The sequence below is a fragment of the Mangifera indica genome, chromosome 4 (assembly GCF_011075055.1).
Source record: "Mangifera indica cultivar Alphonso chromosome 4, CATAS_Mindica_2.1, whole genome shotgun sequence".
Taxonomy (NCBI): Eukaryota; Viridiplantae; Streptophyta; class Magnoliopsida; order Sapindales; family Anacardiaceae; genus Mangifera; species Mangifera indica.
Window position 1 is genome coordinate 15,466,829 of NC_058140.1, and position 19,308 is coordinate 15,486,136.

General features: G+C 33.5%; 3 protein-coding genes and 1 pseudogene across 5 annotated transcripts; 1 reads left to right on the top strand and 3 right to left on the bottom strand.

The window, feature by feature from the left end:
- Window positions 1-108: 108 nt before the first annotated feature.
- Window positions 109-4,960, bottom strand: LOC123213819 (ubiquitin-like domain-containing CTD phosphatase). Of its 2 annotated transcripts, none has more exons than XM_044633421.1 (7): window positions 4,579-4,960; window positions 3,017-3,161; window positions 1,517-1,631; window positions 1,372-1,435; window positions 900-1,065; window positions 518-817; window positions 109-396 (listed from the first exon to the last, which is right to left on the bottom strand). In XM_044633421.1, the coding sequence occupies exons 1-6, from the start codon at window positions 4,848-4,850 to the stop codon at window positions 572-574; spliced, it is 1,008 nt and encodes a 335-aa protein (XP_044489356.1). In that variant the 5' UTR covers window positions 4,851-4,960; the 3' UTR covers window positions 109-396; window positions 518-571. The 2 variants fall into 2 exon arrangements, with proteins under 2 accessions (XP_044489356.1, XP_044489355.1); XM_044633420.1 differs by having other exon boundaries at window positions 109-413; window positions 4,579-4,959.
- Window positions 4,961-8,317: 3,357 nt separating this feature from the next.
- LOC123214607 (COBRA-like protein 6) lies at window positions 8,318-10,948 on the bottom strand. Of its 2 annotated transcripts, none has more exons than XM_044634485.1 (6): window positions 10,746-10,948; window positions 10,142-10,221; window positions 9,399-9,849; window positions 9,135-9,288; window positions 8,779-9,056; window positions 8,318-8,686 (listed from the first exon to the last, which is right to left on the bottom strand). In XM_044634485.1, the coding sequence occupies exons 1-6, from the start codon at window positions 10,915-10,917 to the stop codon at window positions 8,400-8,402; spliced, it is 1,422 nt and encodes a 473-aa protein (XP_044490420.1). In that variant the 5' UTR covers window positions 10,918-10,948; the 3' UTR covers window positions 8,318-8,399. The 2 variants fall into 2 exon arrangements, with proteins under 2 accessions (XP_044490420.1, XP_044490422.1); XM_044634487.1 differs by lacking the exon at window positions 10,746-10,948 and adding an exon at window positions 10,299-10,724.
- Window positions 10,949-10,990: 42 nt separating this feature from the next.
- Window positions 10,991-16,295, bottom strand: LOC123214329 (annotated as a pseudogene).
- Window positions 16,296-17,936: 1,641 nt separating this feature from the next.
- LOC123213966 (photosystem I chlorophyll a/b-binding protein 3-1, chloroplastic) lies at window positions 17,937-19,258 on the top strand. The gene is made up of 3 exons (XM_044633622.1): window positions 17,937-18,187; window positions 18,371-18,432; window positions 18,512-19,258. The coding sequence occupies exons 1-3, from the start codon at window positions 18,038-18,040 to the stop codon at window positions 19,125-19,127; spliced, it is 828 nt and encodes a 275-aa protein (XP_044489557.1). The 5' UTR covers window positions 17,937-18,037; the 3' UTR covers window positions 19,128-19,258.
- Window positions 19,259-19,308: the final 50 nt, after the last annotated feature.

The window sequence follows — 19,308 nt, forward strand, 5'->3', positions numbered from 1 at the left end:
CATGAAAGAATTTCTTTTGTAAAAAATTAACTGTTGAATGACCTACTAGAGTTACATGAAATTTTGCATTTCAAGACAAACTTTGAATGGAGCTTCGGGGCCATGATATTAAACAAAATCAACAGAGTTTACTGTTATTTTAATAGCAAAATTATGCATAGAAGTTTTTTCTTTTTGGTAATCCAAACAAGCAATATAGTTAAACCCTATAAATGAATCCATAACACAGAACTTAAATATTTTTACAAAATTTATAGGCATCAGGAGTCAATACTCAAGCTTGAAAATTCAGATGCAATTGCAGTCATTTAAATACCCAGAAGAGAAGCAAGGAGAAGCCTCAACTTTAGCAGCAATTCCAGGAGGATCTGCATTAACATCCTTCAAAAGAACTAGCTGCAAAGTTGAACTAGCTGCATTAAAACGTTTTGTTGAAGTGAGCATTTTAGACACTAATTGAGGGAAAGCAAAGCTCAGCAGAAATTCAGAGAATAACACTAATACTGCATAAACATACCTCAAATAGATAGTCATAGTAATATTTTGAAATTTTAAAGCTTGATAATAACTCTCATGCCTGCCTACGTCTTTTGGTATTATCCTTGATAAAATTTTCCCAGTTACTGTGATCAAGGGAGCTCAGGTCATCAAGATCTGCAATGGCTAGCAGATATTGTGTAAGTTTCACAAGCTCCTGGTCGCTGTCTCGATTTGCATGAGCCTTCCTGAATGGCCTGATCGTCAAACCATTTTGTGGATTTAACACAAAATTCCTCCGTAGATCGTCAAACATTATGGTGTTTTGGGAACTATAAAACTGCAAATAGTTCAAAAACACATTACTGACTACATGAAAGAAAGGAACCCACTTTCTTCAGAGCATCTGACGCTTCTCATACCTCAGGAAACTGAGCCCAAATCAAGCCAAGTGGCTTGCAATCGAAAATTTTACGAGAATCTGATTGAACTGTGATCATAGCTAAATGGTCGAGAAGTGCTGTGATTTTGTAGTTTGGATTATTGAGGACCCCAAGCTCTCCCATCTTCAGCTCAACCCACTTCATGCTGCAGAAAGGCAACTTATATAAACTTCTAAGACAAGATATGTATGGTTTCCAAAAACCAGAGTTTATAAACAGAGACAACCAACAAAAGTTTCCCAACTGGTGTGTTTTAGAATAAAGTCTGTACTAACTTTTATGCCTAGGGAGGGCTGTCAAATTTAAGAAACATTTCAATAAACAAAAAAAAATGGAGAGATAATTTTAACTAAAGCCCAGAAATGCATGTCTCAAACAGATCATCTCCAGATCTTTCAGAAACATGGTCTTGAAAAAAGAATAAGAATAAAGAGATGAGCAAAAGTGTTACCTGGTTGCAGACCATATCATGATGTCATACTCAGCATAGGCAGCAGTGAGAAACTCATGAAGATCTGCAAATACAACAACGAACTTAACTGTCAGGGAACATAAGAAGAAGTTAAGGTGCATACTAGCTGTGAAAAAGGTCTTACAAGGCCTCATAAGTTGAAGTGGATTCTCTGCTGGGGACCGGTGATCAAATAAAGTATAATCGATATCCAAAACTAGCAGTTTCTTTCCTTCACGGCATGGTGCTCTTAGTTTAATCTACAATAAACACAGTTAAAAGAAGCAAAGACACCAAGCCATGTGATAAAGCAAGCAATGAATCTACTACATATGATTTCTTATATGCACATGAGTGACTGTGACATCAAGCATCAAGCAATATCTATTTGTGGGCATACCTTGTAATTTACCCAGGTAAAGATAAGAAAGATGTTGGTGATGAAAACATTAAGTAAAATAACAACAATTAGAAATGCAAGATAGAAATACTAATATAAATTAGCAAAAGACTGCAAGAGAAATGCTCATAATGTGCTATGAATCAGAATAGTATTAAAATTTTGGGCAATTTTAATTAGTTCATACATTGAACAACTAAATCAACTAAGTGACAAAACAATATCAATCAAGGACACTCGAGAGTAGAAATACTAAATAACCAAAGCTAGAAAAAGTAAAAATATAAATGCCCTCAACCCCTACAACAACCAATTTAATCACATCAACCTAGTTGTTCTAAACACATTATAAAAGCACCCTGATCGTCTCAACAAAAGAAAAAGGATATAAGAAACTGAGCCTGTTATTACTGTTTATGGTCCTGCTTAGATGTTCAAAACAACAAATATAAAATAGAAATTGGAATGTGGCCCAGATGCTAAAGACCAAGACACAGTTATAACCGTAAAACCAGTTAAGCTCCATGTAAGGAATAATAACCATAGCCAATATTCATCAATTCTGGAAGATATGTGTCAAGAGCTCTAACTTGCTGAAACTACAAACAGAACCAATTAATATCATATGAAAATACAAATACAAAGAAAGAAAGAACAAAAGAAAAAAAATGTGTCCACAATTGTCCACATCCGGTTCAACATGTTAATTAGAATAGCCATTTTAATGCCCAGTCAACCGTATTCAGTAGCATCACTACTCTAATGACTAAAGGTTTTTAAGTACATACAATATTTGCAACACATACCAATTATCTAGACCATTTATGTGATAAATATTCTAAAGAGATTTATCTAAGTTCTATATTGTCTATGCAAGAGTTCTCAGAAGATTTAATACATGGACTCAAATACACATCATAAATCAACAACAGAATACTATGGTTTGATAAGTAGAATGACAAGAACTATCCCAATTCCTCACTTTAAAACACAGAAAAAAATTAGAAGAAAAGAAAAAGAAAAGGTTGTATGAACAACAACAATGAAAGGTTATACAGCTTCCAAAGAACAGAAAGAAAGATAATGATGGTCCAGCCAAGAATTAACTTCATAAAGATTTCTTTTCACATCTTAATATAATTTCTCAACAAAAACTTAGTATATTTGCATGTGCATCAATCATAACCACCTCAAACAAACATTAGGTCACTATTCCTTCACAAAATAAAAGATGAAACAACTGACCTTGTATTGATTCACACGTCTCCTCAATTTCTGCTGATTAACTTCTTTATCCTTAATGTCAACAGCTTCTTCTTGCCCAAGTTCAAAATCATCAATAATTTCTGGAGATTCTACTGGATCCACAAGTATTTCATCTTCAACAGTACTGGAAGTTCAATTGAATATAATGCCAATTATAAACAACACATTCAGAGAAAGGAATAAAGGGGTCAAATGCTAGAACTAGAGTGAACTTCTTAAAAGCAAAACTCAGAAAAGATAAACATATATTATGACAAATTTGTTAGTTACTGTAATGGTGCTCATTCTCTTCAGATACTAGAAGTACATAGATATCAACTGTAACCTCTGATACAATGTAAGCCAAATACTGGGCAATGTATCCCTCAGAAGTTCAATAAAGCTAAAACCAATTTAATTGAGCTATTTTTCATTCTTAAACACAATGGTAGAATATAGTTATCCAAATTGCCATCTTTTTCCCTTTATTTTTTTAAATAATCACAATTCCTAAAATGTCCTGCACTGTGTTCGAAGTTGCAAACTGATACCACACTCTGAAACCTATAATAATTTAAAAACTCATGGGATAAAATAGCCTAGGTAGGTGACCCATCTACGACAATGAGTGCCCTATGCAGATTAATCTAAATTAAGTATTATTTCAATCTAAAGGTTTAATTTGAACACCAAAACCAATTCCCATAGCTGCTTTCTCACAATAGAGTTGACCTCTCTACAATAGAAGCCATTGACCCTTATGTGACAGACACAATACTGAAATGAGTTGAATCAGAACCTACTGATATGAAGAGTCCACAATTATCCCAAAACGATTTGTCTCAAGCAGGAGAAATTCGTGCAAGGTACAAGCATAGCTGTTGAGTCCATGCCAAACCTCTAGCCAAACAAGGTAGCAATTTTATTTTATCCAAAGATAAACAAAGCTTTATACGTGAAGTTGCAGCAAAATTGTCTCTACATAACTTGTGAAAGCTTTATTAATAATCAATGTTGCTCCTAACTCAGTAACCTGCCACGAATATAAAGAAAATTTTTTGAACCAATTCAATTTGTCCCCAACATCCATGGCTTCTTCCATTAGCATTTTTTCTAATAGACTCCAATAGGCACAAATTTCTTCAGTTAATGCCATAAAAAATGAATTCCAAATCAAAGTTGCGATAATAATGCCAGAATGCCACAAAGTCAATTCAACTTATAAAAAACTAAGTTTTCAACTTAAAAATCAATCTTTTTTTCTCTTGAATAACTCCAGTCCTATAATCAAAACAACATAACAACCGAATCCTTATATATAATAAAACCAAGTTATCCTTTTTTCTTCCCCCTTATTTTGTCATTACAAAATAAGATCCTAATTGCTAACAAAACAAAGAAATAAAATAAACCCAATTACCATAAGCTTTAATCCACCAATTCCTCACATAAAAAACACAAGCATTTCGATGGACCAATTCACAGAAAGCTAAGAAAATAAACAAAATTCAACCCACTATTAAAAAAAAAACCCCAAACACAATCAAAAAAGAGAAACAAACCCAATCATGGTCATCTTAAGAGAGGCCTTAAGGGGAAGTTGGGAGAGCAAAACAGAGTCATCGGCAAGTTTGTTTCCGACTTTTGGGTAAAGAAGCTTCTGTCTTTTGGGCAAGACATTAGTTAGTTCACAGATTCGACGTTTCAACTCGGCCACAGAGTCGTCGCCACAGACTCGGACAGTGTACTCTTTGCCGCTCCACTTGACTGTGAGGGTGAGCTCTTCTTCCGATAAATCGGAGGGGGAAGCAGAGGTTGAAGAAGCAGAAGCCATGTTGCAAACTGCAAAGAAACAAAGGTTTGTTGTGTAAAACACCGGTTTTAATGTAAAACAGAGTCAGAGGTTCGACTTCTGAATTGGAGAATTAGGCATTCGTGTACCGGGGTTCATACGTCATCATCACTGTGTGTATCAGCAATATTTTCAAATAAGTACATCCAATCTTATTTACATGATAGGCAGAGATACAGATAATTTATTATTTTATGTTTAAATAATTTTAAATTAAATGTAATAAACTATCATATAGAGACATTGATTATATATTTAATTATATATTTAAAATTATATAAATATAGTATTTTGTTTTCAAATCTTTGATGATAAATAATAATAAAATTAGGTATATAAATTATATATATTTAATTATATATAAATATTTTTATAATATTTTTTATATATAGACGATATATTATTATTTAATATTTTAAATTAAAAATAAAATAATATATAATTAAATGATAACACATATTTTATATATCAAAATTATATATAAATAGTATTATTCAATAAATAGGAAATTAAAAAGGCCAAAATCTTAATTTTTAAATCATTAGAAAATTAAGTATAAATTATACGGCTTAATTATTTTAAACAAATAATTTAAATGATAAAAAAATATAATTTTAAGATGGAGACTTTAGGTTTAAGTTTCTCCTGCATCATAGTAAGGTAAGATTTTTAAATGGTAGATTCATAAAGATTTACCAAGTTATCAATTTGTCAAATTTTGTCTCTGATTTCGGAAACAACAAAAATCTCCTTATCATTGGTCATGCATGAGAACTCTTGATATTCGATATCATGAATTAATCAATATTTATATAATTACCCTATTTAATAAAAGAAACTTAATGATAAATGAGACTTTTTGATATTCATAAGAGATGTTTGGTTTGAATAATATTTTATTAAATATTATATTTTTGGTTTAATAATTTAATTTACTGTTAAGATAGTATTTCTTTTGGATGTATAATTTATTATGATTTTGATTCTTGGTTTTATAATTTAAAACGTGTCTTGATAGTTTAAAGAGTTTACATATTATTAAATTAGTCAAATTTTTTTATTTTTAATCGATGTGAGATGCACAGATAAATTCAATATCTCTTTTATGTTTTGTCAATATAAGATTTGTCTAAGAATGTTACATAAACCTCCTCTAACGAGATTAAATGTCTTCGTTGAAGATATAAAATATGTCTAAAGGTGTCACATATATCTCACTTACAAGATTCAACGTCCTCTCTAAGGATATGAAATTTGTCTGAGAATGTCATATACACCCCTTTTATAAGCTCAGTTCCTCACTAAGGTTTGTTTCACTATCATTCAAAAGTAACATTTCTAGTCCAATACTTAGCGTATTGTCAATATATTTTTCACTTTGGATACACAATTCATTATAATTTTGCTTTTAGGTTTTACAACCAAAAACATGTCTTGACAGCATAAAAAGCTCAGGGTATTTAACCAATTAAATTTTCTTATCCTCAAACAATAAAAGATGTGCAGACATATCTAACATTTTTTTTATATTTTATCGATATGTGATTTGTCTAAAGGTGTCACATATGCCCTCTTATTTAAAAGATTATTAAATATAAATTATTACTATATTTACTAAAACTTAATAGGTATAAATAATTATTTTATTTAGTTGGAGGTAATAAAACAATACTAAAATATAATTTTACTTAAATATTTTTAAGTATAATTATTTTAAAATATATTTTATATTACTTGTTATAGTAATTAAAAGTGAGCATATTTTAGTCATAAAAAATTAATAAATAAAAATAAAATTATAATAAAATCAAGATTATCTTGATAATATTTTAATACTTAAGGTAAAAATGGTAATTAGTTATTGATAAATCAAATAAAAATAATTAAAATAATAAAAAATAGATTATCAAAGTAATTTTTTTTCGCTGTAAATTAAACGGGCACCTATAAGTACAAGAATATTTTTGTTACTTAATTAACCCTTTTATGATATTACATACCAACAAGAATGTTAAGATACTTCATAAAAACGCCAAATTATTGCTCAATGATTAAGCCTTCTTCAATATTACATACAGAGACTTATGTTGATGTAAATTGGGCTAGTGATGTTGGAGATTAAAATCCATAAGTGGTTATTGTAGGTATTTTGGACAAAATTTAAGCCGATAAAGCCACCAAGTGAAATAGTTTGGCTTAGGACGAAAACGATTAGTGTGTGGTCTGATAATCAAAGTGGTAGGCTGTTTGTCGTTTGCACCTTTGGTCAACCAAACCGATGGCAAATTAGCCGTAAAGTTTGGGTTCGCTCAGACTAGAAGTTGCGTATCGTGTGCTGCATGCAAACAGCCAGTAGATAACTCGCTTTATTAAGTGAAAGTGACCATGTAGAGCAAAGTGAAAGTGACCATGTAGAGCAAAGCTAAGGCCGGTTTCAAAGAAAAGATTCTCAAATGATACATAAAAGGTTGACTACTAGACGTCTTGTTTAATTTCATGGAATCACCAGTGAAACTTTCCTGAATCAACATAAAATCCCTTTAAAGAACGTGTATATACATGTGTACATCCATATCTTTGAACTAAAAGCTATCAAAGAATCAAACGAAATTCACAAAATCATCAGCCATGGCAACACTCTTTTCGAACCTCGTTAGTGAAGCCGATATAACGAGAATCTTATGGATCCCAGCAAATGCATATGCAATGGGTCGACTAAATTTTGAAGGAAACGTTTTGATGGATATGCATGTTGAAGATGACTGCGGGGAAAAGTGGATGTTTGGTTGCTGGATTCTGAAGAATGGCGATGGGGGATGCGCTGTGTGTGTGGATTGGCTTGAATTTGTGAGGCATAAAGATGTTCGAGTTGGTGATAAGGTTTTGTTGATTGAAGAAATTGAGGACCAAGCTATGCGAAGAAAGATTAAGATTGAAGTGAAAAGGAAGATCAGATTATTTGGCCAAGATATATGGGCTGATGTCAAATGATCAAATGATTTATACCTACAATGATCAAATGACTCGCCCGAGGTGGTAACTTAAACCTGGTTCCATGTCTTGCCCTATCATGTATGCTCTAATTGTTAGAAAAAGGTTGTATGCTTTGCAGTTCTCTTCCATTTATATGTCCATCCTGTGGGTTCCATTCAACTGCACAACATGGTGATTAGGTTATTTTCAATGTCTAAGAAAATCGCTTCCAGTATCATGTATTAGATGAAACACATTTTTCTTTCTTGAGTTGTTTAATAGTTTATAATTTTGAGATTCATTTGGTTACAGTATAGAACTTATAACATTTAAAGTTACAAGTTATCTCATCTTTTAGATCAAGACTACCAAGTTTTCTGATTAACAATTTAAACAAATGAGTAAAACGACACTGTATCCTTCCTATGCAGCAATGGTAACTTACACAAATGAGTCTAATAAATTATGCATGCTGGTTAAAGAAGGTGGTAACTTGCTCCTTTCTAATTAAACCACATCATTGATAATCCTACACAAGTATAAGGAATGATTGGTTACTCACATTTGAAAGAACAGAAGAATAATAAAAAGAAGCAACAAGGAGAAAAGAATAGTGAAAGATGCAGAATGGGCAGTGTTGGGCAGCCTAGGGTAATCATCTGGCAATGGCATAACACATTCATCTCCATTAAACAAAATTCTTCTAGGAAAAGCCCACCCTTCTCTGAAAGTGAAGGTCCCTGGATCTTTATGTAGTAACATTTCCGTTTGTACGTTCCCTTTATCGCCTGCTTCGAGTAACACATCATTATACTCTCGAATCCCCCAAAGCATCCCGCTATCATCTAAACACATAGATGGTCTCTTCAAATCCACCTTTATACATATATTTGAATCAGTCAATTGATAGCAAGAAAAGGATTTTGATCTAACTTACTAATGTAACCATATTGATCAAGGGCCCTGTAATTGAAGCTGAAAACTTGTACCAAACTCTGCAAATTTGGATGCAACACCACCAAATTCCAGTTTGAATAATTTTTCATCACATTAAGATTTGTCACTGTCATTTTAACTCTCCAATACTCTCTGTAACTCTGTTTCACATGCCAGTGGACTCGAATCGGGCACATGTGATGCGAGCATATTACCACAGGCAGAGGCTCTTCATTTGGATCATGATTTTGTCGAATCAGAGATGGTGTTTCACCGGACCTGACAGTAGACAAAGATTAGTACTTCTCAACTCAAAGTTTCTATAACAGGAGGAGGTAAAAAGGGGTAATTAATTACTTGAGACATTTTGTGTGGGATAATTCTTGGCAGTTGCAGCTGCATTTGGGGCAAGGAACAATGGTGTTATTATAGAATGCAGATAGAGAAACACAGCATGTTGGGTTTGATGAAGCTAGGAATTGAGAGTATGCACAAGTCACATTCAATGTCCCTACATAAATAAATAAATAAATACACCAGATATGAACTGGTGTTTCAGTTTACACCAGTGCAAAAACTTAACTTGGCTTGGAAGAAAAGGCTTAACAAAATGAGTCTTACTAAGAGCTTGTGTTCGCCGTCGACCTCCATCGGTGTAAAACTTACTTGGCGAGACCTCAAATGGCTTTCCACAGGAATAACCAGCAAGGCCAAGAGTGAAATTTTGAGGCATTACAAAGTCTGAAGACTTAGTAGAGGCTGCAACATTCATCTGAAAAGTGGCACCATACTTGGACATGTCTTGTGTCATGGAAGATAAAACACCTCCTTTGCAACAATTAGCAGTCTGCAAATTGTAAGGGGCTCCAGGCATAAGATCAACAATGACAGGAGTCTTTTCACAGCAATAAGGGAGCTGTTTGCCTCTGAATCTTGAGCAGTTGCCTTGATCTGTGGTCTCGGCGCCCCACATATTCCATATCACCTCGTCGCCCCTCCAAGTCCAACTCATTTTCCAGCCAGGGTGATCTATATGCCGATACAATTGGAAGTTGAACAGAGAAATTCTTACCTGCAAAGTTATTTCAACTGAAATTGAACTAAAAACGCAATTTCCTATTAAATCACGCAATCAAATAATACCACAAATAAGTTTGTACAGTTGTTTTGTATATATAATATTACTAGCTTTAAACTCAACAACCTCCGCCATCACAAATGAATCTTAAAATATTAATTCATTTTTTCTCAGCAAGAAGAGTTCTCATGAACCAGAGAGACAAAATGAACCAAAAAAATAAAAATAAAAATAAAGACAAACGAATGAAGAAGACAAAAAAACAAAAGAGAGAGAAGAGAATTACATCGCTTGTTTCAGAAGTGGACTGCATGAGATCCCATTTTATAGTAATATTGGCATGAGGATCCAATGGATCAAACCCATCTGCAAATCACCAACAAAAAATAATCAATAAAATCATTATAAACAAATGCACATTTACAGCATCAAAAAATACTTACATGAAGGTGATATAGAATTGATCACAGAATAAAAAAAGATTAAAATAGAAACTACTTTCATCGATCTTTTCATCCAAAAACATAAATGGGTTCTCTTTAAAGTCTCTTAAACTAATTAAACTCAACTTAATTGTTGAATGACCTACTAGAGTTACATGAAATTTTGCATTTCAAGACCAACTTTGAATGGAGCTTCGGGGCCATGATATTAAACAAAATCAACAGGGTTTACTGTTATTTTAATAGCAAAATTATGCATAGAAATTTTTTTTTTTTTTGGGTAATCCAAACAAGCAATATAGTTAAACCCTATAAATGAATCCATAACACAGAACTTAAATATTTTTACAAAATTTATAGGCATCAGGAGTCAATAGTCAAGCTTGAAAATTAAGATGCAATTGCAGTCATTTAAATACCCAGAAGAGATGCAAAGAGAAGCCTCAACTTTAGCAGCAATTCCAGGAGGATCTGCATTAACATCCTTCGAAAGAACTAGCTGCAAAGTTGAAAATCTGTTAAAAGTTACAGCTTTTTTTTTTTTTAAGGTTCTGTCCATTAAAAGTTTTGATGAAGTGAGCATTTTCGACACTAATTGAGGGAAAGCAAAGCTCAGCATAAATTCAGAGAATAACACTAATACTGCATAAACATACCTCAAAAAGATAGTGATAGTAATATTTTGAAATTTTAAAGCTTGATAATAACTCTCATGCCTGCCTACGTCTTTTGGTGTTATCCTTGATAAAATTTTCCCAGTTACTGTGATCAAGGGAGCTCAGGTCATCAAGATCTGCAATGGCTAGCAGATATTGTGTAAGTTTCACAAGCTCCTGGTCACTGTCTCGATTTGCATGAGCCTTCCTGAATGGCCTGATCGTCAAACCATTTTGTGGATTTAACACAAAATTCCTCCGTAGATCGTCAAACATTATGGTGTTTTGGGAACTATAAAACTGCAAATAGTTCAAAAACACATTACTGACTACATGAAAGAAAGGAACCCACTTTCTTCAGAGCATCTGACGCTTCTCATACCTCAGGAAACTGAGCCCAAATCAAGCCAAGTGGCTTGCAATCGAAAATTTTACGAGAATCTGATTGAACTGTGATCATAGCTAAATGGTCGAGAAGTGCTGTGATTTTGTAGTTTGGATTATTGAGGACCCCAAGCTCTCCCATCTTCAGCTCAACCCACTTCATGCTGCAGAAAGGCAACTTATATAAACTTCTAAGACAAGATATGTATGGTTTCCAAAAACCAGAGTTTATAAACAGAGACAACCAACAAAAGTTTCCCAACTGGTGTGTTTTAGAATAAAGTCTGTACTAACTTTTATGCCTAGGGAGGGCTGTCAAATTTAAGAAACATTTCAATAAACAAAAAAAAAATGGAGAGATAATTTTAACCAAAGCCCAGAAATGCATGTCTCAAACAGATCATCTCCAGATCTTTCAGAAACATGGTCTTGAAAAAAGAATAAGAATAAAGAGATGAGCGAAAGTGTAACCTGGTTGCAGACCATATCATGATGTCATACTCAGCATAGGCAGCAGTGAGAAACTCATGAAGATCTGCAAATACAACAACGAACTTAACTGTCAGAGAACATAAGAAGAAGTTAAGGTACATACTAGCTGTGAAAAAGGTCTTACAAGGCCTCATAAGTTGAAGTGGATTCTCTGCTGGGGACCGGTGATCAAATAAAGTATAATCGATATCCAAAACTAGCAGTTTCTTTCCTTCACGGCATGGTGCTCTTAGTTTAATCCACAATAAACACAGTTAAAAGAAGCAAAGACACCAAGCCACGTGATAAAGCAAGCAATGAATCTACTACATATGATTTCTTATATCCACATGAGTGACTGTGACATCAAGCATCAAGCAATATCTATTTGTGGGCATACCTTGTAATTTACCCAGGTAAAGATAAGAAAGATGTTGGTGATGAAAACATTAAGTAAAATAACAACAATTAGAAATGCAAGATAGAAATACTAATATAAATTAGCAAAAGACTGCAAGAGAAATGCTCATAATGTGCTATGAATCAGAATAGTATTAAAAATTCGGGCAATTTTAATTGGTTCATACATTAAACAACTAAATTAACTAAGTGACAAAACAATATCAATCAAGGACACTCGAGAGTAGGAATACTAAATAACCAAAGCTAGAAAAAGTAAAAATCTAAATGCCCTCAACCCCTACAACAACCAATTTTATCACATCAAACTCTATCTAGTTGTACTAAACACATTATAAAAGCACCCTGATCGTCTCAACAAAAGAAAAAGGATATAAGAAACTGAGCCTGTTATTAATGTTTATGGTCCTGCTTAGATGTTCAAAACAACAAATATAAAATAGAAATTGGAATGTGGCCCAATGCTAAAGACCAATACACAGTTATAACTGTAAAACCAGTTAAGCTCCATGTAAGGAATAATAACCATAGCCAATATTCATCAATTCTGGAAGATATGTGTCAGGAGCTCTAACTTGCTGAAACTACAAACAGAACCAATTAATATCATATGAAAATACAAATACAAAGAAAGAAAGAACAAAAGAAAAAAAATGTGTCCACAATTGTCCACATCCGGTTCAACATGTTAATTAGAACATCCATTTTAATGCCCAGTCAACTGTATTCAGTAGCATTACTACTCTAATGACTAAAGGTTTTTAAGTACATACAATATTTGCAACACATACCAATTATCTAGAGCACTTATGTGATAAATATTCTAAAGAGATTTATCTAAGTTCTATATTGTCTATGCAAGAGTTCTCAGAAGATTTAATACATGGACTCAAATACACATCATAAATCAACAACAGAATACTATGGTTTGATAAGTAGAATGACAAGAACTATCCCAATTCCTCACTTTAAAACACAGAAAAAAATTAGAAGAAAAGAAAAAGAAAAGGTTGTATGAACAACAACAATGAAAGGTTATACAGCTTCCAAAGAACAGAAAGAAAGATAATGATGGTCCAGCCAAGAATTAACTTCATAAAGATTTCTTTTCGCATCTTAATATAATTTCTCAACAAAAACTTAGTATATTTGCATGTGCATCAATCATAACCACCTCAAACAAACATTAGGTCACTATTCCTTCACAGAATAAAAGATGAAACAACTGACCTTGTATTGATTCACACGTCTCCTCAATTTCTGCTGATTAACTTCTTTATCCTTAATGTCAACAGCTTCTTATTGCCCAAATTCAAAATCATCAATAATTTCTGGAGATTCTACTGGATCCACAAGTATTTCATCTTCAACAGTACTGGAAGTTCAATTGAATATAATGTCAATTATAAACAACACATTCAGAGAAAGGAATAAAGGGGTCAAATGCTAGAACTAGAGTGAACTTCTTAAAAGCAAAACTCAGAAAAGATAAACATATATTATGACAAATTTGTTAGTTACTGTAATGGTGCTCATTCTCTTCAGATACTAGAAGTACATAGACATCAACTGTAACCTCTGATACAATGTAAGCCAAATACTGGGCAATGTATCCTCGGAAGTTCAATACAGCTAAAACCAATTTAATTGAGCTATTTTTCATTTTTAAACACAATGGTAGAATATAGTTATCCAAATTGCCGTCTTTTTCCCTTTATTTTTTTAAATAATCACAATTCCTAAAATGTCCTGCACTGTGTTCGAAGTTGCAAACTGATACCACACTCTGAAACCTATAATAATAATTTAAAAACTCATGGGATAAAATAGCCTAGGTAGGTGACCCATCTACGACAATGAGTGCCCTATGCAGATTAATCTAAATTAAGTATTATTTCAATCTAAAGGTTTAATTTGAACACCAAAACCAATTCCCATAGCTGCTTTCTCACAATAGAGACGACCTCTCTACAATAGAAGCCATTGACCCTTATGTGACAGACACAATACTGAAATGAGTTGAATCAGAACCGACTGATATGAAGAGTCCACAATTATCCCAAAACGAATTGTCTCAAGCAGGAGAAATTCGTGCAAGGTGCAAGCATAGCTGTTGAGTCCATGCCAAACCTCTAGCCAAACAAGGTAGCAATTTTATTTTAGGCCAAACGACTATTTCCCACCCAAGGTTTGATGTTTTCTCAAAAGTCCCCCCTTTAACTATGGAAACACCAAACACTCACCCATGGCCGGTTAGATTTAACCAAACTCTAACGCCTGAAAATTTTATCTCCTTTTGCCCCCCTAAACTTTAAAAACTAAAATTTTCCCCTAGCTTAAGTTTTAAAAAATGGCAGTTTCTTTCGTCTTCCCCGACAAAGTTTTTCGTCTCCCAAGGCCAAGCCGACGCCGATTGAGCCTCCAAATGGGAGGAAAACATTCGCCGGAAGGAGAGGCTGCTTCGGGAGGGAGAGGCCGTCGGCAATGGAGCCGGAACGGTCGCCGGAGATTTCAAAACCAAACCCTAGGGTGAAACTGCCATTTTTTAAAACTTAGGCTGGAGGAAAATTTTAGTTTTTAAAGTTTAGGGGGGTACAATTAGATTTTATTTTAATTTATTTTTAATATTATAGCAAAAATGACGATTTTACCCCTACCACCGTTAGGGTTTGGTTAAATCTAACCGGTCATGTGTGGGTGTTTAGTGTTTCCATAGTTAAAGGAGGGACTTTTGAGAAAACATCAAACCTTGGGTGGGAAATAGTCGTTTGGCCTTTATTTTATCCAAAGATAAACAAAGCTTTATACATGAAGTTGCAGCAAAATTCTCTCTACATAACTTGTGAAAGCTTTATTAATAATCAATGTTGCTCCTAACTCAGTAACCTGCCACGAATATAAAGAAAAATTTTTGAACCAATTCCATTTGTCCCCAACATCCATGGCTTCTTCCATTAGCATTTTTTCTAATAGACTCCAATAGGCACAAATTTGTTCAGTTAATGCCATAAAAAATGAATTCCAAATCAAAGTTGCAATAATAATGCCAGAATGCCATAAAGTCAATTCAACTTATAAAAAACTAAGTTTTCAACTTAAAAATCAATCTTTTTTTCTCTTGAATAACTCCAGTCCTATAATCAAAACAACATAACAACCGAATCCTTATATATAATAAAACCAAGTTATCCTTTTTTTGTCATTACAAAATAAGATCCTAATTGCTAACAAAATAAAGAAATAAAATAAACCCAATTACCATAAGCTTTAATCCACCAATTCCTCACATAAAAAACACAAGCATTTCGATGGACCAATTCACAGAAAGCTAAGAAAATAAACAGAATTCAACGCACTATTAAAAAAAAAAACCCAAACACAATCAAAAAAGAGAAACAAACCCAATCATGGTCATCTTAAGAGAGGCCTTAAGGGGAAGTTGGGAGAGCAAAACAGAGTCATCGGCAAGTTTGTTTCCGACTTTTGGGTAAAGAAGCTTCTGTCTTTTGGGCAAGACATTATTTAGCTCACAGATTCGACGTTTCAACTCGGCCACAGAGTCGTCGCCACAGACTCGGATTAAAATCCATAAGTGGTTATTGTAGGTATTTTGGACAAAATTTAAGCCAATAAAGCCACCAAGTGAAATAGTTTGGCTTAGGACGAAAACGAGTAGTGTGTGGTCTGATAATCAAAGTGTTAGGCTGTTTGTCTTTTGCACCTTTGGTCAACCAAACCGATGGCAAATTAGCCGTAAGTTTGGGTTCGCTTAGACTAGAAGTTGCGTATCGTGTGCTGCATGCAAACAGCCAGTAGGTAACTCGCTTTATTAAGTGAAAGTGACCATGTAGAGCAAAGCTAAGGCCGGTTTCGACGAAAAGATTCTCAAATGATACATAAAAGGTTGACTACTAGACGTCTTGTTTAATTTCATGGAATCAGCAGTGAAACTCTCCTGAATCAACATAAAATCCCTTTAAACAACATGTATATATATGTGTACATCCATATCTTTGAACTTAAAGCTATCAAAGAATCAAACCAAATTCACAAAATCATCAGCCATGGCAACACTCTTTTCGAAGCTCGTTAGTGAAATCGATATAACGAGAATCTTATCGATCCCAGCAAATGCATATGCAATGGGTCGACTAAATTTTGAAGAAAACGTTTTGATGGATATGCATGTTGAGGATGACTGCGGGAAAATGTGGATGTTTGGTTGCTGGATTCAGAAGAATGACGATGGGGGATGCGCTCTTTGTGTGGATTGGCTTGAATTTGTGAGGCATAAAGATGTTAGAGTTGGTGATAAAGTTTTGTTGATTGAAGAAATTGAGGACCAAGCTATGCGAAGAAAGATTAAGATTGAAGTGAAAAGGAAGATCAGATTATTTGGCCAAGATATATGGGCTGATGTCAAATGATCAAATGATTTGTACGTAAATTTAATACAATAAAATTATGTATATTTATTTATTATCATATGATTGGATAAATTTAAATTAAAAATAAAATAATATTCAGTCATTTGATGATATATATAAATATATTTATATATTTATATATTCAAAATAAATATATATAATATTATACAATTTAATATCATTTGGTTTAGCCTCCCCTAAAGAAAAGGTTCAGTGATTTTACTTAGGGTTGTTCTATTTAAAGTTATTTTTTCCTTTCTAGTTTAGTTTAAGATGATTTCATTTTAATGAAATAAGTTTGATTATCTTTCTGTATAAGACTTTTTTATAAAATATTTTTTGTTTGATTCATTCAAGGGTTGTACAAGTTCCATTTATAATAATTCTATATACATATATATAAAAAAAAAATTAACAAAACTGATGAAATATTAAAATTTTTTAAAAAATGTTATGGATTCGAATTTCTAACATATTTATAAAATTTTCTAATTAATTCGTTACAAAAAAAAAATCTATTATATATATATAATTAATATCAATTTAAATATCAATAATAATATGTATTAACTTTCTAAGAAAGTTAACAATAATTTTCTCTTTTTTTTTTCTTTTTCTTTTTTAATATCCACTTCATTCATATTTATTATTATGTTTTATTACAATATTATTTGGTTTCACCAATGTTCTATATGATCATTTAACAGCTTTATTTTCTGTATTCAAAGCAAGCGAATGATAAATATATTGTGGTATAACTTACATTCAAAAAATTAGTTTACTCGAAGTTCTCATATTGATAGACAACAATTTCATCTAACTGATTTATTTGATTAAGTAATTTTAAAGTAATAAAAAAAATTAAACAATTATATTATACTTAACACCTAATTATCTAATAATTCAAGATCAACTTTTTTATTTAATTATCAAAATATATAGTTGGAAAAAAAGAAAAAGTTAATATGAAACGAAACATCAGTAAAATTAAAGAAATATTAGAAATCAAGCGCTGCCTCCCATTACAGTTCACCTTACTGTGTATAATCCAAGATTTTTCAGTTTGATTTGATAAAGTTATTTTGAGGACTTGAGAGCAAGGAGAGGCAACCAGAAAAGAAGATAATGGCTTAGAGGCTGCCATGTGGGAGCAATATCTCTTATCTCCACGTGGGCATTCCTTGTTGGGCAATCAGATCCCAACCTAATCTAAAACTTGGCCCATCTCTAACATCTACCAAGATTTCCAAGCCCAAAATTTGTGGCATAGATTGGCCCACGTTATGTTGCCTTTGTCTATTGTGCAACTCAAACCTACACTTATTCTTGAGACCCTTAATCATCACAACACACTCTTTGTGGAGAAAAGAAACACCAAGTAATGGCAACACAAGCTCTTCTTTCATCATCTCTTGCTTCCTCTGTTGAGACTGCTAGGCAAATTCTAGGAGCAAGATCCCTTCAATCCCCAATTGGGTCCTCAAGAAAAACATCCTTTGTTGTTAGGGCAGCCTCTACTCCCCCTGTTAAGGTACCTTATTTTCATTTTTCAAGTATTTTCATTAACCTTTTGTTATCATATTTGTTTTCACTAAGATTTAATCTACATATTTCTAGGCTGATTAGATAAGAAGCTTTGTTTGCTTAAATAAGCATCTTAACATAACACCTCTCTTGAAATTTCTAAGAACTTTGGTTTGGTTGATTTTTTCAGCAAGGAGCTGACAGACCCTTGTGGTTTGCTTCCAGACAAAGCCTTTCATACTTGGATGGCAGGTAAAATTTCCTCTAAAATCTAAATATGATTAACCTTATGAGCCTGGAGTCTAACAACTCTTAAATTTTAATGGTGCAGCCTGCCAGGAGACTACGGGTTTGACCCACTTGGACTTTCGGACCCAGAAGGCGCAGGAGTGTTTTTTGAGCCCAAATGGCTAGCCTATGGAGAGGTCATTAACGGGCGGTATGCCATGTTGGGTGCAGTTGGCGCTATTGCACCAGAAATTCTTGGTAAAGCTGGTCTTATTCCACCAGAGACAGCTCTCCCTTGGTTCAAAACAGGTGTGATACCACCAGCTGGAACATATGACTATTGGGCTGACCCATACACACTCTTTGTTCTGGAAATGGGTCTCATGGGCTTCGCCGAACACAGAAGATATCAGGACTGGGCCAATCCCGGATGCCTGTCCAAGCAATATTTCTTGGGACTTGAGAAATATTTTGTTGGGACTGGAAATCCGATCTACCCGGGAGGCCCATTGTTTAACCCTCTAGGCCTTGGGAAAGATGAGAAGTCAATGAAGGATTTGAGGCTCAAGGAAGTGAAGAACGGAAGATTGGCAATGCTGGCAATTTTGGGATACTTCATTCAAGGGCTTGTTACAGGAGTTGGGCCATACCAAAACCTGTTGGATCACTTGGCTGATCCTGTCCACAACAACCTACTGACTAGCCTTAAATTCCACTAGAGAGTTTGCTTGTTTAATCCTTGGAATCATCCAAGTCACCCCATCTTTATTGCCATGGCTCCTTTGTCTTGTAAAATCATGTGAAAAGTTATTGTAATTCTGCAGAAATGACATGTTAATTGCCAAACAAAGAGCAGGAGAAACAAATCCAGGAATCCAGTATCAATGTGAGAAAGCTAAA

Bases quoted from the DNA above. Each gene is read 5' to 3' on its own strand.
- LOC123213819 (XM_044633421.1), bottom strand. From the start codon at position 4,850: ATGGCTTCTGCTTCTTCAACCTCTGCTTCCCCCTCCGATTTATCGGAA. The intron at 1,632-3,016 runs GTCAGTTGTTTC...TGTTTATTGTAG, and splicing joins GACGTGTGAATCAATACAAG to ATTAAACTAAGAGCACCATG. The intron at 818-899 runs GTATGAGAAGCG...AACTATTTGCAG, and splicing joins TTTGGGCTCAGTTTCCTGAG to TTTTATAGTTCCCAAAACAC.
- LOC123214607 (XM_044634485.1), bottom strand. From the start codon at position 10,917: ATGCTGAGCTTTGCTTTCCCTCAATTAGTGTCGAAAATGCTCACTTCA. The intron at 10,222-10,745 runs TTGAGGCTTCTC...GGTGATTTGCAG, and splicing joins TCCTGGAATTGCTGCTAAAG to ATGGGTTTGATCCATTGGAT. The intron at 9,289-9,398 runs GTAAGACTCATT...TTATTTATGTAG, and splicing joins ACGGCGAACACAAGCTCTTA to GGACATTGAATGTGACTTGT.
- LOC123213966 (XM_044633622.1), top strand. From the start codon at position 18,038: ATGGCAACACAAGCTCTTCTTTCATCATCTCTTGCTTCCTCTGTTGAG. The intron at 18,188-18,370 runs GTACCTTATTTT...TGATTTTTTCAG, and splicing joins CCTCTACTCCCCCTGTTAAG to CAAGGAGCTGACAGACCCTT. The intron at 18,433-18,511 runs GTAAAATTTCCT...TTAATGGTGCAG, and splicing joins CTTTCATACTTGGATGGCAG to CCTGCCAGGAGACTACGGGT.